We start from the raw sequence: 25,808 nt of genomic DNA on the forward strand, positions 1-25,808 counted from the left end.
ATTACGGCAGTACATAAAAAACTGTCGCTAGCGTGTGTAAAATGAGAGTCTCATTGTCCTACTGTGAATAGTGTTAGATTACTGAAGTTGAAAACACAAAGCAAGACTATGTGTTTGGATGACAGGAGTAAGAGAGAAACAATTGAATCACAAAAAAATTTCCTCAAAGAAAGCGAGGAACTGAGGAACTGAGATTCAATCAAAGAAATCCTGGATTCAAAATAACACAGCAGTCATGACCGCATTGTAGGTTTATGGATCAGATCTTATCCACAATCAGAGATAGAACAGACAGACAATAGACCAATGAAGGTCAAATACGCCTGCACTGATTCTTCCCATGTACATATCCATGGAGAATACTGAAGATATTACTGATAACTGATAGAATGGGAGGGGGAGGAGCAAAAAGAAGGGGAGAGAGAAAAAAGAAGAGGAAAGCATTCAGGCAGGCAACGTGTAGGGATCAAAGATGGATGTTTTTTTCCAAGGAGTTTTCCAAACAGTTTTTTGGTTATTCCTCTAATTATATAAAGGAGAACTATTATGTAATGCAGAACCTGTATTACACAATATCCAAGCTACCTAAAGACAACACACAAGGGCTACTCATACTCAACAGCATTCAAAATGACCATGGAGCACTCATCTGTTGCAATAGAAGACGTGAACAAAATAAAAAAGATGTGTGGACTGTGAAATTTCTAAGTACTATTTATAATTCAAATCATTATTCTTTTGCTCATTCCTTTATTCATAACAAATACATTTTTTTATACAAGTTTACATGACCAAGGACTGGGTCATAGATGCAAAGCACCCTACTCCTAACCGCCTCTAGGGGCAGATAGGCTAACCCTGAGAGAGTGAACGAATGAATGACTGAATGGATGACTGAATGAATGAATGACTGAATGGATGACTGAATGAATGAATGAATGAATGAATGAATAAATGAATGAAGAAATGAATGAATGTATGTGAGTGAGTTACTTTCTGGATCCATGAGGTGCTTCGCATCTAAAAACATCAGCTGAATGGAGGCTGTGTACAAAGAACATTTGAATAACTGTAGACTCACAATAGAAGGTAGACAGCAAAATAAGTTATTGCAACAGTGTCATAAACTGATATACAGTAGTCTCATTGTTGAAAAGTGTTCTTTTTTTCTGTATTGGATCAAACTCCAGAGCTAGAATTTATGCAAGACATTGACTTCTTAATAAAATAGCGCCACATACTTCCAACCAGATGTGCAGATAGTACTGTAAAACGTATACATGAATGCCCTGTTTCCAACAAGGACCAGGGTTCCACAACAGGCTGTCGTCCATCTAAAGCTCAGTCCAGCTGGCACATAGTCACCGTGGCTCCCGCCCCCGACCAGAACCTGAACCCTGGGTATAGTGGTCCAGTGAACTGGCTCTGGTGCCAGTAGATGAGGTGGGCCTGGTTGTTGGCGATGCGGTAGAAGGCCAGGACCCCAGCATGCTGATCCAGATAGACACCAACCCGTCGGGCCTTGGGCGAGCCCAGCAGGGTCTCCTGGCCCCCGTGCCAGAAGGAGAAGCCTGTCCCGGACCAGTACAAGCTCCAGGACAGGGCATTGTGGCCCAGACGGCTCAGGTCGTCAGAACCCTTGCGTTCCATCTCCTTGTAGGCCATGCCGATGGTGATCTGCACAGCAACAGAGGGGAAACCATTACGAATGGAAGCAAAGGAGTGATGGGAATACACAGCTGACTATGGCAGTTCAGTTGAGTTCATTTATCAATTTACAGCTGCACTAGGCAACTTTGCACGTTGGCCACTCCAAATGGCAGCCAGAGGTAACTGCTTGCAAAATTTGAACTTCAATAGTCAGAAATCATGTGACTTGAGGTCAGTAAACTGCACACAGCACGCTCATGTTTACCAACCCGGGCGGTCTGTGATGCTTTATACCAAAGATGGCAAAGGGACGAGAGAGGAAAAGATCTCAAGTAGGAATGGAAGGTCTCTGATTCCACTTTGTGATTTAGGCTGATAAGATGGGTGTATTTTTAGATAAAAATCTTGATGATTCCCATCAACTTGCATTACAATTGCATGACACATACAACTAGCTGAATCTGCATGCAGTAAGTCCATCCCTATGGATCCTTACCTTCTGTCCAGTCCACTCCACCTCCCAGTAATAGGGGCTGCCAGCCAGGGGCTCTCTGCAGAGGACCTGTCTCCAAAACTGGAAGCGTTCAGGATGGTCTGCTGGGTTCAGGTTCTCAGCCCGCAGTGTGGCCTTACGACCCCCATCTGACAGCAGCAGGTGGCGATACTCAGTGTTGGGGTCCATGGTGGGCTCAAAGCGAACTGGAGGGAGAGAGTACAATTCACCAAAGGCTACTGTTGGCTACTGTTGTCTAGATGGCAAATTAAAAGTTGGATCACTATCTATGGTTAAAAAAAGGTTGCTTCCCTTTCGTGTTGAAGAATAAACAGACTCACATTTCAGCATGTCTTCTCTAGTCTTGGGCTCTGGGTTCACAAGTCCCACTGTTGTCACAGGAGATGCTACAAAGAACAAATTTACAACATAAATAAATCACTGCATAAATCACACAACATAGTTCATAGGGGGAAGTTGCAGATTAATTGTCTGCCAACAGCTTCCAATGCGTCAGTATTTACCTTGAGCTTGAGGAGGAGGGAGTGGCGGAGGAGTGGCCGAAGCTGTCAAGAGAGATAGAGGAAGAGAGAGGCCACCAAAAGGAAAAACAAAAATTAAGTCCATGACATCTCACATCAATAAAACAACTTTATTCTTGTACTGTTGCAAGTATTCCTATTAACTTACCTTGAGGGCGAGCAGGGGGTAGAGGCGGAGGGATGGAAGAGGCTTCATTCCCAATGGAAGAGAAAATTAGAGGATAAATGAAACAAAACACTCACTGCCACTGGGAGGCCACAACTGCTTACTCTGCCACTAAGTCAAAGAGAACATGGTATAGTGTCACTGGACACAGTAATTCATTAAGTAAGTAAACTGATGTACCTTGAGGTCGAGGAGGGGGTAAAGGTGGAGGGTTTGTCGTCATCTCATAAACTAGAGAAAAGGGCAGATGGGTTATGAGAAAACGTAAATGTTTTCTTCCATTCAATACATTACTTTGGTATGTGATGATGCAAAGTGTACCTGTATTTAGCTGAGGATTTGGTTGCTTTTCTTGTGCCGTGTTGATTCCTACTAACAAAAACAGCAAAATACTTCATTGTTATTTCTTAACTCTAACTTATGGTCTTTCCAAGAAAACTTGTGCTTGTGTTGAAGGGTTATTGTGAGTTACCTGTGTTCTCTGCAGTGGCCTGACTGCTGTCATCACCTGCTGTAATGCCTGCTGCAGCCACGCCATTTGCTACTGGAGCCATGGAGCCATCATTCACTACAAAAGGAGAGAGGACTGTTTGAACCCTCTGAACAGTTTAGTTTAGTTCAGTTTAGTTTATTAAGTTTATTTGTCAGGGACCATGTGCAAAAAAGAACATTGATCTCAGAAAAGAGAAAAGATGCTTTGCACCAGATTATAGCTATTTGCTAATTTCCATCTGCAGTCCCAGGGCAGGTCGACATGAAATACAGCACAAACAATACAATAAATTACAAAGTACATGTTGAAGTATAAAAAAATCACATCTAGTCACATCACCACATTTCATACACACACTGCACAATATGTGAGATCACATAATGCTATACAATAACACTAACAATAACAGAAAATAGAATAGAATTGACCTACTGAACCAGATATTACCCCATCCTCTCCATCCACTACTGACCTACTCTGAAGATCTTGACCAGGCTGGCTTTGCAAAGGTCCTGTAGTGAATCTCTGAGATCTGTCATGGCTGAGCGGATCGAAGCTACCACCACTTCCTCCTGATCCAGCCCTGACTCTTCTCTGGCCCCGGTCTGGCCCCGCGGCTCCAAGGTCAGGAAGTTCTGGAGAACAAGTAACACAAATTAGTGCAACGACTGACTGAGGTTCTCATTGTACTGGTGGTGAATCCTATCCTTTATTTATCCAGGGAAAACCGACTGAGCACAACTGCATGCTTTCAGTAACACCCTGCTTCACATTCAGTTACATTCATGCCTGGCACAACCACAAATGACTGGCAAAGTGATGTTAATAAAATTGGTAGGTGTACCTGATTTAGGATGAGGGTGAAGGGTTGCGTTTTTGCAGGTGCAACTGAAGCTCATCAAGCATGCACAATAGAAAACCCACTAATCTATAATATCAGGATTACATTCCCTTCCCAGTGGCCCATGTGTTATACCTTCAAGAAGCAGATGTGGTCCTGCATGTCTGCCAGTCTGCTCATCTCCTCACTCCTCCAGTGGAGCTGTGCCACCTCCTGCTCCAGACTGTGGATTTGCCCCTCGGCCCGGCTGCCTAGGGAGGCCTCATGGGTGCCAAGGAGCTCGCCCACCTGGGTGCCCATGAGCTCCACGCTCTTCATCAGCTCTGAGAACAAATCTGCACTCTCCCTCTGCAGTGCCTGGACTGAGGCCTGGGAGTGGAAGTAGGGGAAGAGAGGGAGACAGGAGGGTGAAGGGTGAGCAGATGATAGAGGAAGGAGGAGCAACAAAGAGAGGGAGAGAGGAAAGAAAGAGGGAAGGTTGACTATAGGCTGTTAATGACAAAAAGGCCCCTACATCAAACTTAGGTAGTGGTGCTGAAACTATCAGGCAATTGTTCCTTACCTTATGTTGACGAGCAGCTTGTGGGAGCTCCTTAAGCTCCTTCTCAGTCTCTTGGATTCTCTTCTGTACGTCTGCCTGCATCTGAACTAGCTCATTCTGGACACACACACACACACACACACACACACACACACACACACATTATGTAGCATCAACATAAAAACCCCCCCTCCTTGACAAGAATAGACTGAGATGAACAGATTGGTTTCAGTCACCTGCGCCATAAAAGCAAAATCTCGTTTTCAGGAAATAACTGTAAACCTGACTAAATAAGGAGGAACACATCTGCAGATGAGACATGGACATGGACTGCAAAGATTGTTGGTTGTTTAACAAGAACTTCAAGTTCAGCTGCACTGTGAAAACACTACACTTGTGACAACGCAATACTTTATTCACAGTCCTCGACACTAAGAACCACATGAAATGAAAACAAAATAAAAGAGCACTATAATATTATAATATTACCATGGTAATATTTGGCTTGTCCAATACATACCTGTCTCTCTCTCCTCTCTTCCTGTGGCCTGAGCACACGATGGCCCTTGTGTCCATGCTGACAACACTCCTCACACACGCACTCCTTGTCATCGTGGCAGAACAGGTCCAGGGGTCGCTGGTGTTGAGGGCAGGGTCTGGGGGCCACCGTGGGGAGCTGAGGGTACACACTCCCCTGCCGCAGAGGAGCCCCGTCCGGTAGGACCTCCAAGTAGATAGGCATCGATGGTGGGGCAGAGGAGATAGACATGTAGGGGCTCTGCTTGAAGCTGTTGGCTCTCAGTTTCTCCATAGCCTCCACTAGGACAGTGCTCCTGGCCAGCGAGGGTCGAGGGTTGAAGACCTGCCTACACTGGGGGCAGCTGTACTGGCCCTTGGTGTCCCCCCTGTCCCAATGCCCCTGGATGCAACCCAAGCAGTACGAGTGTCCACAGGGTAGAGTGGCCGGGTCGTTCAGGGTCTCCAGGCAGACTGAGCAGACGAAGGTCTCCTCTTCAGACCAGGCTGAGGCCATGGTGTTGGGTGGAAAGGAGGAGGGTGAGCTAGATTTTCCAGAGGTGAGACCTGGGAGTATGGATAACCACAAGGTTCCCTGTTGGAGCAGGCTAAAGAACTAGGAATAATGCTATCAAGGCAACCAAGTTATAGCAACGCACACAGGGAAGGCCAAGCTGAAATGCCAATTCAGATGCATCACATGCTGTTTAAAAATCTAAGCCACCTGGGCTCAGGGTGGAGCTGGAAGAACAGGTGGGGCAAGGAGTTTCTCTCTGATGTCAAAGGTGCGTCATGAATGTCATGAATGGTCATGAATGGTAGGCCTTTGGAATAACAGTGATGTACCACTGTTGACCACTCTTATATTGCTGTATAACTAATAACATAGTATGGACACACAATCTTATTTTTGCCAGATAGGACTGGTAGGCTCCTTGTTGACTAAAATAGAACTGATCACTATGGTTTCAGCCTCCTCAGTGATGCAAATGAGAAGGAATCTGAAGAGGGCAGACTGGTTTTTCACCTTCTCCTAAGACATGACGAGTGACGAGTGACATGAGGACACTATGAAACTATCAGGGGTTTTCCTCAAGATTTCACCAGTCAATAATGTCACCTCTCCTCCCCCTATTTATTGATCCCAAATACTAAACGGGGAATAGTTGTGAAATAAGTTTGCCGTCATCACAGTATAGTGAGGGCAGGGCTTACTGACATGAAGTAACTGAACGCCATATTGACTACTGGCAGCCAGCTAGCTGGGCGAAGGGCCAGCTATCGATGTTTCAACTTTCAAGGTGAGTGTGTTCAGCTTTCAAACTATATTTTACTTTTAAAATGGGGCCACTTTGATGATGTTTGACTTTGAGATGGAGACGTCCGATCATTGTTTTTCAACGAGTGCGAATTTTAGCACCAGGATACTATTATATTTGTCCTTCTTATTTTGCCGGTTTTATGCTAGGCTGTTAGCCGGCTAGTTAGCATTTGACAGCTGACTGAACTAACGTTAGTTAACCAGCGTTGGATAACACTAGCTGACAGTAGAGAAGCTGCAAAGCTGACAATTGTACCAGGTAGTGTAATTTTATAGACTGCTGTTAACACCAAAGGATAGCTAGCAAATGTTCGCCAGCTAGCTAACGTTAGCTGGCTTACAAGTTAGCAAGTCAAAGTTTGACAACAATGGACAGGTTGGATTGGATTGACTGACAGCTGAACTCCATGGGTTTGAAGAATTGTAAGTTAAGTTATCTGGATCCATAACAATAGCTGGAGTGAACCAAACAGATAAACCTTAAGTGTAGCTAGTACTGCTAATAGTTAAGCTTGGTAAACATCCGAGCTCGGATCAGCGAGGCTTCTGATATCTGAGACAGCCCCCTCTACTCACCAGGTCAGGATCCTCCTCCTCTCAAGCAGGTGGAGACATGTGGCTTTTCACGGTCTACTTGAGCTGGGAAATAGATGATACTCCAAATACAATCAAATACTGATACTTTTACTTGATTATTATAATGAATGGTACTGATTAAATTCTCTTATATGGCTTCTAAAGTTGCATCATGTTTCCATTTCTTTCTCTAGAATGTTTAGGGGTCCTCAGATCCTGACCTGGTCTTGTCCCATAAGGCCACTGCTGCTCGGAGTGAGAGACCCCCACCTCCCTGCTGTATCTGAACACACGTGTACCAGATGGCATGGTGCTAGAGCTGGGCAGGACAGGAGAGATGAAGGGAGCAATGGCAGAGATGGAGGAAAGGAAGGATTGTCATTATCCAAAGAGACTGCAGACTCGGCGCTCTCCTTGTCAGGCTCGGACTGTGATAATTATCAGCTGAAAGCAGCTTCATCTCAAAACCTCATACCCAGAGGATTTCTTTCCAGCCGTCACCAGCCAGCTCAGGTCTCAAAACCCAAGCTAGCATCTGACACTTTGAAGTCCACCATATTGGAAGATTTAGCACAAAATCCCAAAGCTCTGAGCACTTACCATGACTGTTCCATCCACACCACGTGCCTTCCACCCCAGAGACGCCCATGGAACACTAACCAACCTTCACTTAGTTTCACTGCTAAAACTCAGGGTCTCCTTCTTCAAAGCCATTCATTTTACAGACAACAATATCATAGACCTGTTAGCTTGTCGACACACAGACCATGGATTTTGAACCACTTCCAGAGTAGACTTCCGCCCCGCAGCCTCTCTTTTCCCCAGACCAGAGCCGTCCATCTGGCTGCCCCTCGTGAGGCGACTGCCTTGAGGGGCTGCCTGTCCCCAGAGAATGAAGAGAGGTGTCGACGGAGCCTGGGGCCCAACCTGAAGTTCTATGAGGGGGCCAAAGGGAGGAGAGGCGCGGGTCAGACCCAGGGAAAGGGCCAGGGGAGATGCGCGTCCGTCCTGGTCTCTCTCTGTTCTGTGGAGGGGGAGCCGGCGTTCCTCTTCACCCTGCGCTCCAGCACACTGAAGGGCAGACACAAGGGAGATGTCAGGTTAGTGCCGGGCTAGTACCATGCCTCATAAATGAAACAGTGTTTTCTGTAGATGTTAAATTATATTAGATGAAATGATCCCTATGGGGAAATTGGGTCATTGCAGAGGCAGATAACAGGATACAGCAAAGAAAAATAGGATATAAATAAGAATAGAGCAAGTGGGGGGTATTAAACATAACAGAACTAGCAATTTCTGTTACGAAAATATATTAGTAAAAATAAATATGACAAATATGATGATAGATGATAAATATGACAAAATATGACAGCATGCAAAATGACAGCAGTAGAACATACTGAGACAAAGTAAATGAATTGAAAATATACAGTATATGAGGATGTCATATATATGAGAAAACTTGAGTTTGTGCGCAGCAGTGTATTGCAAACTCATTTCCTTCCATTTGTAGCTTCGCAGGAGGGAAGAGCGATCCGTCCGACCGAGACGTGGTGGCCACGGCGCTGAGAGAAGCCCGGGAGGAGCTGGGTGTTAACGTGGCAACAGAGCAGGTCTGGGGCGTCCTGCAGCCTCTCAGGGACATGGTGAGGGAAAACCAGCAGAAATCAGACCTTTACTGATTCTCGGTCTTTGGCAGGACGTTCAGATTACGAGTGACAGAGCTACAGGAAGTAAGTCATTTTCAGTGGGAGTCGGCGACACAGAGCTGTGTCGAAGTTGAGCTGACCTCAGCTTTGTTCACCCTCCAGTGACAACCAATCACAATAGTGAGAAAGTTGTTTTCCATTCCCCTTTTGCTGAAGGTGCTTTCAATTCTCAATCCATGTTCACACAATGCATGGAAATAAAATCCATTCAAATGTATAGGCCTACAGATCCCTACAATATATATAAAAGGAGGAGGAGATATGATAGGATGATACAGGAACAATGTTCTGTCATTCTATTACATATACTTTGTCTTACATTATATTGTTGTGAAATTTTCATGTATGGCCATCAAGCTAAAAACAAGGCTGATTTCTTAGTTCCTCAAAAGTTTACATTTTAAAGTTAAAGTTGCATACAGTTAAATGTAATATTTTGTTTTAGAGGTCTTAAAATGTTGTGGCTCCTTGGTAAGCTGTTTTTTTCTGGTTAGAGTTCAGCCCAGTCCCTGTATTTTCTGATAAGTCTACAGTCGTCCTCATTTTCACATTTATTTCAGTAGCGAAATTGGTGTTTATATTTAATTCTCATCATTGCCATTAAAAAGTCTTAAATTTAGCATGATGAAACTTGCAAACATCCTCTCTACATACTGCAGTCCACTACCCTACAGACTCTGGTTTGCCATTAAGTCAGGCCACTGTCAAATATTTTTCCCTGCAGGAATTGTATCAAGTATCAAGAGAGCTCAGCAGAATGTTGTTATTAATTTGGCCTAGCTTGTAAATTAGAGAAATAAATGGCACATTATTTTGCAAGTGCTCTCTAAGCTCACCTGAATTTTCCGGTACATACAAAACACTATAATTAAGACAAGGAACAACGTAGGCATTTCTATCACTTGTCTAATTAGCAGAATTAGCAGTCTTGGCATTCTGCTATGATACGTGCCTCTGAATCTGACGCTGTTCCTGTTTTTCTCTCGCCCCAGTCAGGGATGATGATTGCTCCTGTCCTGGCTAACCTCGGGCCCCTAGAGGTGCTGTCCTTCAAACCAAACCCTGTAGAGGTATAGTCATCCAATTCCTATTGGTGTATCACTTCCCTATATTTTATATCCACCCTAAAAGGGCAGATTTCCACTTGTCTCACAATTGAAATGGCTGGAGGTTATTTTAAGGCATGGTGGCAATTTATCACCAGCTAGCCACTAAATTCTGGTAAATTTTGGTTGTGGCTGATAAGTTTGTTTAATGTACCAGATACTTTGGCACATAAAAAAAACATTATTTTATTGTGTTGTATGTTTCTATGTCTGGGTAAAAAAAAAATACAAAAGTAGCTGGTGTGTATTTGAAAACCACTGAGGCCAAAAAATTAAAGGGGCATTAAGTAATCTATGACTTCTAATCACTTCTATCAGCGACCAAGAAACAACATCAGTAGGTCTCTGACACAGCTTGTGGTGGCCTGAAAATTGACACAAACCATAAAGTCACAGAGTACTGACTGGAAAGTGAGCTTTGAAAGTCATTAATCTCAGCACCAGGCAGAGTAATTGAGTCCTTGGTGTTGGTCTGGGTTCAAATCCAGACTGAAATTTGTTTCTAATGAATGCCAAAATTGTAACATGTAGTTTTTTGGCTTTGTCTACCCCAGGTGGAGGAGATCTTCACCTTGTCCCTGTCCCACTTGTGTAACCCCCAGAACCGTGGCTACACACACTTCCGCACTGGCGACAAGTATGGATACACACTTCCAGTGTTTCGTAACGGCAAGCATCGAGTGTGGGGCCTGACAGCCGTCGCCCTGGACCACACCCTCAAACTCATTGTGCCGCCTTAGCAACTGGCTCAGCCAATCACAGCTGTACGAGTTAAGCACATGAATATCATTTATGATAACGGAATGATTTGATTTTGACTAATGTGCAATCAGCAGGTCTTGGTGTAGCAAAGTCAGGGCAGGCATCAATGTGAATACAGATACAGATAGATATTTATTCACCCACTCTCACTTATGTTGGAAATTCCTTTCATGATTGTAAGTAATACAGTAAGGAGTAGGGTATTTTCGCTTTTTGCACTTTCTGAGCCTTGGGTGAATAAGAATCTGTTGAATGGATTGGTGTGTAAACATGGTGGCCAACTGGACTGATGTCAAAGAGGAAGAGTAGAAGTTGACGTTTTGGTCAATTCCGTTATGGAACAGATATGAAAAACATAATGACATCAACGGGAATGCCAGTATTTTTATGCACCTGATCCATTCAGACTTACCTGAACCCTCCACAGTATCAATATTGATCATATTAGGGACCTCTTAATTGTCTAAATGCTTACAAATCCTTCTTTAACCTGTCTTCACCTCTTCTGCAACTCCAATTACCAATGAAATTGATTTAATAAGTTAATAACAAATCATAAGTTTTCACCTGTTCAATCATGGAAAGAGTACTATATGTGGTCTTAATATTTTGTACAATCATTCATGATGCCGCATAAAGATCAGTGACCAGAATATTTCCTTTAGGATCAATCAACCTCAATGAGCATCAAAGCTCCTTTTAAAAAAAACCCTGTGTTTTTAACTGAAAATGGTGAGCAGTATTCTCCGTAGATGTGGGTTGAAAAGTAGATGAAATCATTCACATTTCAAATGTCAGCTTCTTCTGTGGCACTTGGACATGGGTAGCCCATGTAGCACATGGGGAGACTTCTGTTTATTATATTGTATCAGGCGGGCTCAGTCAAGCACAGCTGAAATACAGGCAATGATTTCCAGTGTGATTCAACCCATGTCTGTTTCCCATTTTCCCTCCCACTGCAATCACTGAAATAATATGAGCACACCATGCTGTGGTGCGCTGTTGAACAATGCAATAAAAGATGTTTTATGATAAAAAGCTATTCTCTCTGTAATATTCATTCCTACATTATGCGAGAATAATCTCTCTTTGACATGATTGACATCAAAGCAATAAATAAAGCGCAGAAAAATAATTTACATGCAATTTGATTCCAATCGGAGATTAAGAACTTTCATTTGATTCGTCCAGCATAATCAGTACTGAATCACACAAAATCAAAAAAACCCTTTGCATCTACTCGAAAGCTGCACTTTCAACAGTTCAACAGTCACTTTTGCAACAGCTAATGTTCCATAGTGTTGTGCACCGGTTGTATGGGCTTCTTGTTAGGTAGTGTAGTTATTGTAGTCTTAGGTTTTGGCTCTCCCTTGTGGCCTGCTTGTGACAACAACACACCTCTTCAATGTTGTGGACCTGGTGGCCTATCCAATGGGCCTTAATCCAAAAAGCAGCAGAAAACTAGCATTGACTCCACAGTCATGCAATGTGCAGGCCTTTGAGTCCTCAAGCACTCCATCCTGTGCATCAGGTGCCAGATGATATGGAAAGAAATGTTTGGAGTGCAGCCGGGATAATTCCCTGTTTCTCACTGCTACACTGTCTCATTGTTAACTTGAATCCATTGTTGCTGTTGAGGCATCAAGGCAACGAGCACTCCATGGGGTCCTGTGAGTCGGGCAGGAGGTGGCAGTTGAAGGGCCAGCTGAAGGAGAAGAGATCCAGGGCCTGGCCGCACTGCTGTTCAGCCGAGGTGCAGACGGAGCGGCACGGCTGCAGGACGCCACCGTGAGGGCTGCACTGGGGCAGGAACATCCCACACAGCAGCCTCCGCAGGGGCTCGAAGCACGCCAGCTCCATCAACACCTGGACGAGAATACATACAGAGAGTAAGGAGGAGGGAAGTGGAAGAGGGGTTTGCATACAGTATGTTAGGGTTGAATTAGCCGCTGAAGTGGCTGTATCTACATGAGCGAGTGAGTCAGTTGTCCATTCGTTCCTTTTTGTTTTATTTGACGCACATATTGCACACTCACATTTGTTTGAATGGTTTTATGTATTTTAATTATTATTGTCAAAAACCTGAGCCTGTATAACTAGTTGGGGGACTGCACTTAAAAAGTGGACAGCAGGAGGCAGTGCAGCGCTGCGGCCTCGCACTGGGACTGGAGGACCACGCGCTGGTTAGTTTTCTCACATGCTGAGAAGCTTTGGAAAAGAGAAGCTAAGCATTTGCCATGTCTTTCATTCTCTCCTATTTTTGCAGGTTGGTGTGGTAAAAGTACATAAAACCAAATCAAAAATATTCCTTAACGTATATTAACCCATTTTCCTTGTGTTAAAATGAGAGGTTGTAGCGAGAATCGAGTTTTAAGACTGTTGTAAAGGAATGACTAGCTACTGTCGAATGTTGCTAGCAAGATGGCTGCTTTGCATTTTATTTGTCCGTAAGTCTTTGGCTCCTGCATTTTCGTGGTGGACTGATGTAAATGGGTAAAACATTGATAATGTCCATGAAAACTCTTAACCCACGCTATCCCAGTTGGCGTATTCAGCGTTAGAATAATTTGTTTGTTCTATAAATGCCAATTGTAATAGGTTAGTCTTCAAGTAGCCTACTCCATAGGAGCATGAATATGTTTTGTAGCTAAATGCTAACCAATGTATGTGGATTTTTATCACCAGTATGAAGAGACCAAATCTACTGTAGAGAGGTGATTTGTGGTTGGTGATTGGTTTAATGTTGAGATGTGTGAATGGGACACTAAAGCAGTTAAATGCAAAATGTTATGTTATATAGATAAGTTTAGGCTTGTATTTCATTTTTGATATGCACATATTTTTTATTAATTTTATCTCTTAGTTGGAATTTCATTTTTAATGCATTTCAAAAAGGACTTTGCATGATTTAAAGAACAAGGGACAAACACAGTAGCCCTAAATGTGAGAAAGTAAGTATTTGAGCCAAAGACTATTGATAATTGCCAAATGTTTAACAAATGTATCCTGAGAAGCTTTTGAAGAGAGGCCACACGTTTTCCGTCTCGTTCATTGTCTCCTGTTTTCGCAGGGTATCACACCTCTTATTGGCTCTCACCGCCCGAGACCTGTAACACCACCATGGGGCTCTGGAGAAAGTAAGTCTTGCACCATCATGCACAGCTCCTTCAATGCAAACTACAGCAAATGTTGATGGTAGCTGAAATAGTATGCAAATTTGTCTGCAACAGTGGCCACAAATATTGGCAATATCAAAAAAATATGGAGAAATAACAAGATGATAAAGCAGCAATTGTTATTTAAAGGTTACTTATTTTGTTACATAGCTCACAGATCCACAAACATACAGTAGTGGACACATCAATTAATTTCTGAAAATCATTAAATAAACTAAATAAAACATTAATTAATAACTGAAGTTAATGCAGTGTTGCCTGGGTACTTTATATGCCCAGTTGCATCTATCTATGCATGTGTGTGAGTTGTATGCGTGTTTTACCCGGTACTGCCGCAGCAGCGTAGCAGCCTCTCTCTGATCGGCAATGGACAGCCAGATGTTAGGGAAGGAGGTGAGGTTGTAGCCGAGGCCCTGACACATTTCTACCTCTATGAACTCACATGATGAAGCTGGTGGGGTGGAGAGAGATTATCATTCATATTCTTATTTAACATGCATTCATTTTTATTTTTCACATTCAGAGAACTAAAGAGCTAGAGGAAGAGATAGACGTGTAGGGTAGGTTTTGGTTTGAAGTGGATTGGACTGGACTTAATTGATCCCTAAGAGATAGCTTCCAAAGCTTTCTAGTTTTTGGATTCCATTATTGTAGTGATTTAATAGTTGGACTGCTTTCAGTGGTTTGGATTGGACCCATTGGTCGAAATGGAAAATCTCTAATTTCTCACAACGCTGGCAAATTTGGCACATCTACTTTATTTGATAGTTCACAATGGAGAATAACAGGAAAGATGGGAAAGTATGATGCCATGACGTGATAAAGGTCATGAGCATAGACTGTATGAGCTGGATTCAGATGTGTGATGTCACAAGTACATGGTGTACAGCATAGACTGCTTAGCCACCTCAACACGGAACAAATCTCTTTTCCACGTTTTTCTTACCTTTTCTCCTCACCTGCCATTTATTTTCCTTACACTTCCCTATCATATATTATCATTCAACGGGCATAGTCACGTTTATTTATATAGCCCTTCGTCACAAGCATGTCTCAAAGGACTTTACAGAGAATGAGCTTACCTACTCTACGGCTGTACTCACTACAAATTGATAAGAGCATCAGCTAAATGCATAAATGTAGACCCTGACCTTGCCTGGCACATGTAACAGAGTGTCTGTGGGTCCTGAATAACGCTTAAATTATATTGTCTAAGCTCATGGCCTTGAAGGGTCTGGAATATAGTTAAATTAGTAAATAAATGAAAATAAAACTAAATTCAGTTTTAGAGGTCTTAAAATGTTGCAGTTTCTTGGTGCACTGTTTTTCAACCTGGTCACATGCTGTGAAACTGCTCTTATGTATGTATGTCTTTTGAGCATGTATATCTTTTTTATGTATTATGAATGTCTTGAAAAAGTCTTTAAAAGTCTGTAACTTGGGATAGAGATAAGAGCAACACACCAAAGGGAGGGTAGGTGGAGTTGTCGCAGCCTCGCTCGTCTGCTCCGTCAGAGCAGTCGTTCCATCCATCACACAACCACTGCTGCTGCAGACACTCTCCTGTACTGCAGGCAAACTGGCTGGGACCACAGGTCCCTTCAGACAGAAAACACAGGGGTTGGTAAAAAAAGAAGAAGGAAAAAAAACAAATTATGTTAGTAGGTGGGAATGTAAAGAATTTGCCTCGTAACTGGACTGTGGTACCAGTAGTGCTGTGGGTAAAATTAATTAGTAGAAACTGGAGTTAACAGTAGCAAGAACTCACTATCTGCTAGGGACACGGCCTGGTATGTTGCATTAAAGCCACTGTCAGCCACTCCCTCGTCAGCCACAAACACCACAGTCATCTGGGGGCCAGAGGAGGTCAGGTCTGGTGGGAAGCTGGTACCACAAAACCTGAGACAGTGACAGAGGTGAGTCAGAGAGAAGCCAAAGAAGGAGGAGAGAGAAAATAGGACGCATCAAAAAATAGCTAGTGGTTATATAAACCTCATAAAAGAGGACCATATTTACCCTCCAAATATGAGCTTGAAACACATCTCTGACAAGGTAAGGATCATTCAAGCTGCAGTCACTGTCCAGTAGGCTACAAATATGTCACAACAGGGTAGTAAAAACTGATAAGGAGTTTGAATATAGCATGTGACATGCATAGAATAAATGATGAAATAAAGAGATACTGTAGGTCTCACCGTCCTAGGACCCGTCCAGCTCCAGTGTCGCCGCTGTCGTGGACCTCCACATAGTCAAACTCACACACATCCTGAGTTTCCAGGCTGAAGTTCCTGAAGCTCAGTCTGATCACATGACCCTCCTCTATGGATATACGCCAAGTACACAACTGACAGACAGATACATATATATGGAGAGAGAGACAAAGACAGGAGATCAGAAAACAAACCCAAGTTTCACAGTGACACAGCTCTGTAATAGCCAGCTTGGAGCGTGTCTAGAGGTATTTTGAATTTACCTGCTGGTGAGGGTAAGGCTTGGGGTGGTTTGGACTTGCCAGGTATCCATACGGCCCTGTCTTCTGTCCACCACACTCTGTGTAATGACATGGGGAACAACAGCTATGAGTACTGAGCAACATAGATTTAAAAGGTCAAATCAGTAAGAGATCATACTTTTTCCTGGATTCACCTGGCCAAGCATTTTCATGGAAAGAGCAGGTGATCCTACTATTTCATACGCCCAATGTATAATAATGCATGACATCAACAGAGGATCACTTGTTTGACATTGTTCGTTTAGGATCAATCAGTGTCAAAGTGCCTTTTCAGTTTTTAACTGAAATGATTTGAAAAGTTTATGAAATCATTTTCATTACAATGGGAGATTGTGACTGTGCATTTCTTTGTACTCTGTGAGCATGAAGTCAATAGGATTGTGTTCTAGGTTCTAGGTTTTGATCAAAACATGGTATCAGTTTGCTTGCTCTCACCGTTGTGCTTATGGCTACAGTTGGCCTCATCTGTTTGGTCGTGGCAGTTTGGTTGGCTGTCACACACAGATACAGGCAGCAAACAGCGGCCACTGTCACACATGAACTCCTCTCTGGAGCAGCTCTCTGAGAAAACACACATTTGTATTACTATGTTTCTGAGGACCTTCATAGGCAACATTCATTTCCTAACCTCGTAGCCTAACCATTACATAAACCTAAGTCTAACCGTAACACTAAACCCCAAAATAACCCCTTAAAGCTGCAATAAGGCTAATAGCTAAGCTAAACATACGAGAAATGTCGCCGGTTACCAGTCTTGCTTTGCCAGATCTTTCTCCCTCTGAAGGTTACGTGTCCCACAATGACAAGTGAAGAGGCAGGTATCAAGTTTACTAGTTTAACAAGTTTACTTGCTTCATTGATTCCACCATTATGAGAATTTCTTTCAGGAATGGGAGGGGTTGAGGGACTAATACTAAGTTATTTGCAGCCCACATTTGTATCAACAAGTCGCTCTCACTCTCGGGTAGCTAAAACAACCTCCTAATATCATACCTCTGTAAACAACAATGTGTGAATAAGATAAACAGAGGGCACCCCACAGCAAATAATACACATAACCAACTGGATTACATATAAACTCTGACAATCTCAGCAACTCAACCCAGCCAGGTCTACATTTGAGGTAGCTGCATGAAACAAACAATATGTAACTGCTCCATACTGAGCAAAACCAAAACACCACATCTCAAGCAACATCAACGACAACAAAATCACCATCTCTCAAGCACAAAAATAGACTTTAACTTGACTTGAAACAAAAGTCATGACAAGTGAATAACTATGTCAAAACTACTATCAAAACCTACACTACACACCATTTTAGGTTTAGATGGTTATGCAAGGGTCTCAAATAAGGCGTTCGCCTACAGTAAATATTTATTTGAGTGACATGGCTTTGTACTTTAATTGAATAGAAATCCTGTACAAAATGCATGTATTTCTCCTTGCTCTGGACTGTCATGTCCCCAGCTTCCTTGTGACTTCCTCAGAAGAAGAACAACACTAGTGAGCCTCAAGTTCATGATAGTGTATGACAGGTCCACCTTGACTAAAGCAAGCCTACAATCTCTGTATTAATCATAGTCTAAGCAATCTTGGCGTGTCTGCTGTCAGCAGCTTAAAAAGATCTAGTGGAAAATAGAATCTTGCTGACTGCATGCTCCAGAAAATTATACTGTAGTCATGGATATATCAGCTTTCATTCAGACTTTGTTTGATTGATCAAACAGCCAAGTTGGCTGAATCCACAGGCCACCATCACAAGTCCCCAATTCATCTTATCTAAGAAGGGACCTGTTCATGTGTGGGGGCGTTCTGGTGGCTCGTTAGGTTATGGCAGTCGTTTTCAATGATGTGCCATCATGACCCAATATTCATATTGGTATTGCAGTGAATGCTGGGGCAGCCTTGTGCTTTTAACCCAGCACTGTAATTGCCTCAGTTTCAAGGGAACATCAGAGGGCTGAACAACCACTCGCCCTCGTTTCATTTGGCTCACTTGGTAATGGGACATCCTCAAACATGGCAATGGCTTGCACGAACGCGCAAATCTGAGGGTTAGTGTCTAGGTGTTGAGTGGACGAATTGGGATGGGGGGTAAGAGTATGAATTAGGCTCTTTTACAGAAGGTTTGAATTTTAAGCAATCTGCCCAGTGGTGAGTATATGTTGTTTGAAGTACAGTAGACATAGCTATAGGACTGCAGCAGTTGTCAAAACTCTGTGTTGATACACCATGATGGAGAGCAGGCTGAAGTTAGCATTGGTGATGACCAATTTAATTGACTTTCTTTTGAAGTTTTTGACAAATGTTAACTCAGTTGCTAACTTCAGTTAAAACGTAGTTTATTGAGGTTACTAGAAATACAAGAGAACACACAAAGATACATGCACAGATGTGCATATACATGGAAACGTGCAGGGACATGAACACAGGGGCACGTGTGTGCACATACACACACACACACACACACACTACTGACTGTGTTCAGGTGGTATGGCCCTGTACTGTGCAGTGAAGCCGCTGCCTGCGATGCTGCCATCAGAGCGGAAGGTGACCCACACTGTGCTGCTGTTAGTGTTGACTGTCGGTGGTGCTACATTACCACAGAACCTACAGAAGAGAGGTATAGACCAAGAGAAGAGAAGACAGAAGAGTGGCCAAGAGAAGAAGAGAAAGGAGATTCTAATTCTAATGCATACTTGTAAATGAATCTTTTTTTAAATGATCTGTTTTTTCCATGTAGTATAGGAATGTTCTATTCCTTTAACACTTTTGTGTTGGTAGATGATTTTACAAACTTTCCAATGTAAATTCTTAAAGCATTTGTCAACAAGAGTTCTGCAACATTAGAATTTAATGAATCATGTTATGACACAAAGACTCACCTAACTCCACTATCAAAGCATGCCATTTAAGTAAAAAGGGTCAAGGAGTTTAAATGCTATGAAGTTTCTCCAAGAAAGAAAAGTCTTCAATAATAGTGACTGCCTGTGCATAGACCTTTAGTGCCACCTACCAACTATTAAAGGTAATGACACGTATACTAATAATGTCACTTCAGAACATATAAAGATTATGCTCGGCATACTTTGTTCCAGATGGTTGGTTTTGCCACAAGAGACAAAGTCAACTTACTATACAGTAGTTTTCCATAATTGACAAATTACCTGACACTATTCTTCTGATTCTGTTCTATATTTGCAGTTACTGTTTGAGGTCTGCCTCGCATCCTTCGTCATCTACGACCATCCCACAGAGCAACAATGCCCAGAGTTTCAAACGGTTTTCACATGAGCAGAGACAGATGTTGACATTTGGATATTTTACAGTGTGGGATGGACACTGATGTCAAGCCAGGATGTCACCATTTTTATACACCTGGTAAGTTACCTATAAAAAAAAAACCGCATCCTTAATTTGTCTCTCATCCTCCAAAGACATCTCATTTACTCTCAGTGAAGGAAATGAGAAGGTGTATCATTATGTCATCGGAAGTATCATTACATTTACATTTTAGGCAATTACATGACATTCTCATTCAGAGTGACTTACAATGAGTGCAACAATAGAAAAACTTACACACAACCAAAAATAAGGAGTACAAAGGTTAGAGGCCTCAAGTAAAAAAGTGCGTAGATTTCACACTGAAAGATGGCATACGCACACAACTTGAAAAGTGCGTACACACAGAAAGTTTCAGATGTATAAAATCATGTGTACACCAGGTCCTGCGCACCTTGTCTTTATACATCCCAGTCAACGTGAAATTGAGCGCACATGCACAAGCCTCTCATGCCGCCTTGTCCCGTAATGAACTATGCAAATGATCATAGATACGCCCCTCTTGTCATTTTCTTGTCAAAAAAACAATGCCGAATGTGTGCTGTTTTCAGTGCGCCCCGCTCCAAATATTTCCAGTGTACTTTTACACACGCTGTGTCTTTGTAAGGTAAAAATTGCATAGATGAACTGATTCAAAAAACAATGTGCCGTGTTCAGTGTTACCTGCTCTGCCACTCCAAATATGGACAATGTGCTTCCTTAGTGTTTTTGGCTGGACCGCAACAGCGGGGCCAGCCGTATAAATGCGAATGTCTGTCACTCACTGACTGACTGAGTGATGAAGTTACACCATTGGTCGGCTGTGGCACGTGGCACACTATAGCATTACAGAGCCAGAAAATTGCTGATCTCTGCTGAGATCGGGAGCCAGTAAGCAGGCTGACCAATATCATGCATGTAAGCTGAAGCTAACTGAAGCTAAAGTAGAATCTATACAATTATATCATATCGCCGGTTATTTCGATGAATATGCGTGAGCTCAGTCCACCTGACAGCCCTCTGTTCTGTCGGCAGAGAGAGAGACACAGACAAGCATGGAGGTTTCGGCCGGTTTCCCGGAGTTTCCCTGGGGCATGGTTGCAGCCAGTGCCGATAGCTGGGCGCCGATTTGTTCCCGGTGATCCGGCCGAGATTTCGGCGGGGGTCCCGACGCCGATGCGTCACCGGGTGTCTGGCGATTTCAGTCTACGATGGAAGATGGGAAGTGATGCTGCTGTTCTGGTGGGAGGATCATCCCACCACTGGGAAGCCAGAAGGGATAACTGATTTGTCCAATAACTGAGATACTGAGATAACTAGGCGTGTTTTATTTGTGTGGTATGACCATGGAGATCTCTGGAATCTGACTAACCTGGTAACCACAGAACTCTGGTCAATCTGCTCCTGCACCTCCAGCCAGTCAAACAGACAGGGGGACGGCCCCTCCACGGTCAGGGAGGAAACGTGGATCTGGACCAGGGACGGGGGCTGGACCCGGATCACCCACACACATAGCAAGTCGGGGGGGTAGGAGCCAGGGTGGTTGGGGGAACTGAAACTGCCTTCTGAGTCGGTCAGTACACCTCCACAACCTGAGAGAGAGAGAAAAAAAGAAAGGACGCCTTATTTTCGATATATTTTCAATATATCACGGCCGTACTTGTCCTTAGCGCTGTTCGTATGTAAGAGAGGGACAGACCATGATTGGTATATGTAACTGCACAGTTGTATTTAGTCAGGTCTGTGATGTGGCATGTTAGTGTTGCAGCAGGGGGTGGACTGATTGGGCTTCACCCCCTAAACCAATAGAGTCTCGTTTGCGGACAAAGCCTGTGTGAAATTGATCACATGTACGCATGTATGGTAACTAGAGGCATTGAGGTACTGTCCCGCCTATGATCACAGAGCTAGTAACCATGCATAACTATCGGGACAGTTGCTCAGAAAATCCTACGTGTTTCAGATGGGGGGAATCTGGCAGGCTGCGGTGCTGCTGTACTGTCCCTCTGACTTCTGTTGCCAGGGATTGTGGGTAAACTATGAGACACTCCATCTCCACTACTCAGCAGGTCTGGAGGGTTGGTGGACAGCAGCTGCCCATCCACCGCCTGGCCTTTCATCTCTAGACCAGAGAGAGAAAACAAAGATAGAGAATAGATGCATGACAGGTTGGCTGGTCCAAGAAGACTTTCATATAAAGAGAGATACTCACCATATCTGACACTCACTCTGGCAAAATTATTGCTAAAATTAAAAGTTTAAGTGGTGAGGTAGCTTCTATTTGATACCTTTGTATACAAAATAGAAGCATATTCAAGGATGTAGGCTAATCATCTAAATGTTTGAAAATCGGCAATGATCGCTGCAGTGCAATTAGCAATGAGGTAACTTCTTTTTCCTCTGAACAGTTAGGCCTATATGACATTTTGGAACAACCTCCTTTGAGTAAAGTGAAATACCTATGAATTAGGATAGGATAGGAAATAAGCATACATGAAACAGGTAGAATTTTTGTATTGAAGTACAATGTAGGTACCTAATAGTACAGATATCAGATTAAATTTACTTAATTTATTTATTTACTTAATGCTACACTGTGCAGTGTGCGCAGAATGTGGATGGCGTGATAAACCAGCTTATACCTAGCCTATACCATTAATTAAATTTAAATTTCATTGGAATTAAGTCTATAATTACATTGTGTGTGTACTGTGTGTAGCCCATTTGACCCGCAAAGTTGATGTGACAGTCCCATTACAGTCATTATCATATTTTTTGTTGTTTCTGTCTGTATCAGGCAAAAGAGTGCAGTAAAAAGTTATATAAAAAATTATGTATGTAAATATATATTAAGAATCTTGAGAGAGAATCGTGATCTCAATTCTAAGCAAGAAAATTGAGATTCTCATTTTATCCAGAATCATGCAGCCCTAGTATATATATATATATATAGTGTGTATATATATATATATATATATATATATATATACTGTATACATACACACATACTCATACACATATACGCACACATATATACATAAACATATGCGCATATACATACACACCAACCTACAAATAAAATTGTGAAAAATTAAAAATGACAAGGACATTTCTATGCATTGTGACGACTGATATGTAGTGCTCTAGCGACTCACGTGTGAGGATGAGGACCAGCGCCAGTCCCAGGGCTGCTACCAGGAGTATGACAGTAGCGGAGACCACCACCACCCCCCAGCTGCACCCTGGCCCCCGCAGACGCATCACACACACCCCAAACAGAGGCCGGCCTGAAGGAGAGAGCATGCACACAATTTTTATTTTTGTGTTTTAGTTGCAATTCTACTTTCTAGTTCAGTTTCATTAATTTCAGTTTTTAGAGTTTCCGTTTAGTTTCCGTTTTTTCACATAATTTAGTTTTTGCCGGGCCTCTGGGACCGGCCTAGAAGAGTGAAAGTAGCTAGCTGACTGACTGACTGACTGATTCACTGATTTCTTATCAGTACTGATCTGACAGGATGAAATATTTATTATTCTCAGGCAGGTTGCAGGCAAAACTCTGATCTGATCGGAAACAAATCACTTAAATTCCAAACTGTTAGACTTTTCCATGTAACCTGAGAATTCATAAATCGTTTCAATTAACTGTGCAAATGACTGTATATAACAAGTGCTGAGATGAGCATCCATAACACGTAAATCATCTGCATCTATTTAAGCATCTCTATAGCAACAAACATAAGGGACATACAGTATAGGCTACATAATGCTATAAGACATACTATATTTAAACACAACATAAGGCATTTGAAAGCAAACTTAAAGGCATTAGCCTCCATCAGGTGGCACAAATATGAATAAAAATGGGCAAAAAGTAAAACCTGATAAAAAAAATGACTTAATGTAGCCTAATGTAGAACAGGGCAGTGGGAATCTGAGTATTTCAAATATACAAAGCCATTATGTTTATGGTTTTTCCAATAAGTTTTTCTTGTGACATAATGAATATTTGCTGTTTCTACAGTAGCTGAATCTGTCTTCATTTTACATCGACAACGGCTAGTTTAAAAGTTTGTATACGAGTTTCGGGAGTTTCCAGAGACAGCGAGTCACGCTACTACAAGCATCCATTCAAATCCTTGAATGAACATCTGCATAGCAACAGGTGTGTCAGTACCAACTACAGGAAACAACCCCAAAACATGTCATCTGATAGCCAGAGGTGCCTCGTGCTTGGAAAGCCTAGGATAACAAAATGAACTGAGGGCCTTTGATGACAGGTCACCAAATTTCTGTCCAATAAACAAGCTCTTTGTGAGTCCATGTGACCTTTTTTTTTTTTTTTTTACAAGCCCTGGTTCGTTTGCATTTGGGCAGTGTGAACCTAAACGAACCAAATACAAAAATGTTACAATGTAAACTTTTCGGCTATGATTTGGACCAAAGAACGACCATTTCAGTTAACCTTTTTAACATTGTTTGGTACACACATCCTTTTCTGAATATATTCTAGTTCATATATATTCAGTTGAAGTTCAGACAAAGAAAGCAATAAGCTGGTTGGCTGACTCACTAGCTGCTGGTGGTTTGATTGGTTCGGGGGTGGATGAGGAAGTCCTGAATCCCTCCACCCTCTCCTCTCTCTCCCCCTCCAGCTCAAAGGCAGGGTTGCAGAACACATTCTGGGGAGAAGAGAAAAAAGTGGAAATTTATCTATCACGCCAATAACGTCTTCACACAGTGACTCACAGACATTTTATGCCAGTACTGATTTTAAGTAACATTTCATGAACTATACACAGGGTTCCCATCCAAAATGTATAAAAATGGAGCATTGAAATAATGTGCAGAAGCCAACATCCATTCAAGAGGTGGCCCAGTAAACTGCATGTCCATTAAGGCCAGCTCTTCACTGAAATCTTCAATATATTTTTTGACTGTCAATGGACCATAAATGGGTGCAAGTTCAGGTGAGGGAGGTGCTGATCAAATGTCCCGCTAAATCTATGGCCTTTCCTGCCAATACAGCAACATCACTAGCCATCAATACATGGCATCATTCTCACTCACCTTGTAAATGTCAGATGAGTCTGAATACACTGCTACCTGGGTGAGGTCAGACATCTTTAGTCTGCTGTCCCTTCCTCAGGGAAACAAGAGGGACCCAGATATCAGCCCTCTTCTTTCCACAGAGCCTAATGTTGTGATAAATACAGCATCGATGGCATTGTGATGTGAGCTGTTTGTCGATATGGAAACATTAAAAAAGGTCACCCCAGTTTGCCCGAAGAATCACTTTTCGCTCCAGCTAGAAACTTCCACTGAAGTGCAGAAATCTTCCGGCCTTCTCTCTCCCAGCATAACAGAGTAGCCCATTGTTGGAAATCCATCAAAGTAATCCTGATGAAAATGAAGAAAAAATTTAATGTGAAATACACAATGTATTTCACATGAAGGAATTTTCAAAATCCAGTTATCAAAATATCCATGTTTGATGCTGTTGTCTGTCCTGTTGTGTGGTTGAGTGAAAGCACCATAGACTTATATTTCTCTTGTTATTTTTGATGGTGTGTGAGTAGTTATAAAAGAGTTGTATGAAGTCCTTCACGGTGTTCAACAAAGCCGAGTCAGCTGAGAGGACTGAGCTCTGAGGAGGAGGGAGGGAGTGGAGGAGGGGGGTGAGTGTGGGAGGTGGGTCCCTGTTAAATCTCTGTAATACCCATAATGATCTTTTAAGCTCCTAAAGTGTTTTATTCACATACACACTTGTATGTCCAAATAGACATGAGAGCAGGTGCACAAACTAATTAGGCATCAAAAAAACAGTGTTGGCATGAGATTGGGTTTGTGAATGGTGAATAATATGTGGGAAATACTTAATAGATTGTGAGATTTGCAATTGCACTAGTTGACTTTTCTTAAGGATGATGCTTCTCCAATTATTGAACCATTAAAGTTCTACAGTAGCTTATTTTTGGCAAAGGTTTGGGGTAAACTTGTCAACAAGTAATGTATGATTTTACACCAACAAAGTTATCAAACGGTTTGAGTTTTCAAGAATGTTAAAGAAATACTGTAGTTCA

At 42.5% G+C, this 25,808-nt stretch overlaps 3 protein-coding genes across 4 annotated transcripts; 1 reads left to right on the forward strand and 2 right to left on the reverse strand.

Moving 5' to 3' along the window:
• Positions 1–380: 380 nt before the first annotated feature.
• ftr86 (finTRIM family, member 86) lies at positions 381–5,892 on the reverse strand. 2 transcript variants are annotated; one of them, XM_071535906.1, is made up of 12 exons: positions 5,247–5,892; positions 4,748–4,843; positions 4,321–4,554; positions 3,817–3,979; positions 3,324–3,419; positions 3,173–3,220; positions 3,032–3,082; positions 2,834–2,875; positions 2,668–2,709; positions 2,485–2,550; positions 2,147–2,349; positions 381–1,677 (listed from the first exon to the last, which is right to left on the reverse strand). In XM_071535906.1, exons 1-12 carry the CDS (start codon positions 5,757–5,759, stop codon positions 1,342–1,344), a joined length of 1,890 nt encoding a protein of 629 aa, XP_071392007.1. In that variant the 5' UTR covers positions 5,760–5,892; the 3' UTR covers positions 381–1,341. The 2 variants fall into 2 exon arrangements, with proteins under 2 accessions (XP_071392007.1, XP_071392006.1); XM_071535905.1 differs by having other exon boundaries at positions 3,173–3,223.
• Positions 5,893–6,360: 468 nt separating this feature from the next.
• nudt8 (nudix hydrolase 8) lies at positions 6,361–11,733 on the forward strand. Its single transcript, XM_071535904.1, has 5 exons — positions 6,361–6,543; positions 7,334–8,239; positions 8,653–8,785; positions 9,841–9,918; positions 10,509–11,733. The coding sequence occupies exons 1-5, from the start codon at positions 6,527–6,529 to the stop codon at positions 10,692–10,694; spliced, it is 1,320 nt and encodes a 439-aa protein (XP_071392005.1). The 5' UTR covers positions 6,361–6,526; the 3' UTR covers positions 10,695–11,733.
• A 624-nt stretch (positions 11,734–12,357) lies between these two features.
• Positions 12,358–24,849, reverse strand: mfrp (membrane frizzled-related protein). The gene is made up of 13 exons (XM_071535903.1): positions 24,796–24,849; positions 24,299–24,407; positions 22,884–23,015; positions 21,683–21,850; positions 21,101–21,320; positions 18,887–19,017; positions 16,840–16,965; positions 16,366–16,442; positions 16,088–16,236; positions 15,661–15,791; positions 15,357–15,491; positions 14,216–14,343; positions 12,358–12,582 (listed from the first exon to the last, which is right to left on the reverse strand). Exons 1-13 carry the CDS (start codon positions 24,847–24,849, stop codon positions 12,358–12,360), a joined length of 1,785 nt encoding a protein of 594 aa, XP_071392004.1.
• Positions 24,850–25,808: the final 959 nt, after the last annotated feature.

This window comes from Centroberyx affinis, unplaced genomic scaffold (assembly GCF_046629955.1).
Source record: "Centroberyx affinis isolate AG114_WGS23_722 - 3 ecotype Tasmania unplaced genomic scaffold, CSIRO-AGI_Caff_v1 ptg002780l_1, whole genome shotgun sequence".
Taxonomy (NCBI): Eukaryota; Metazoa; Chordata; class Actinopteri; order Beryciformes; family Berycidae; genus Centroberyx; species Centroberyx affinis.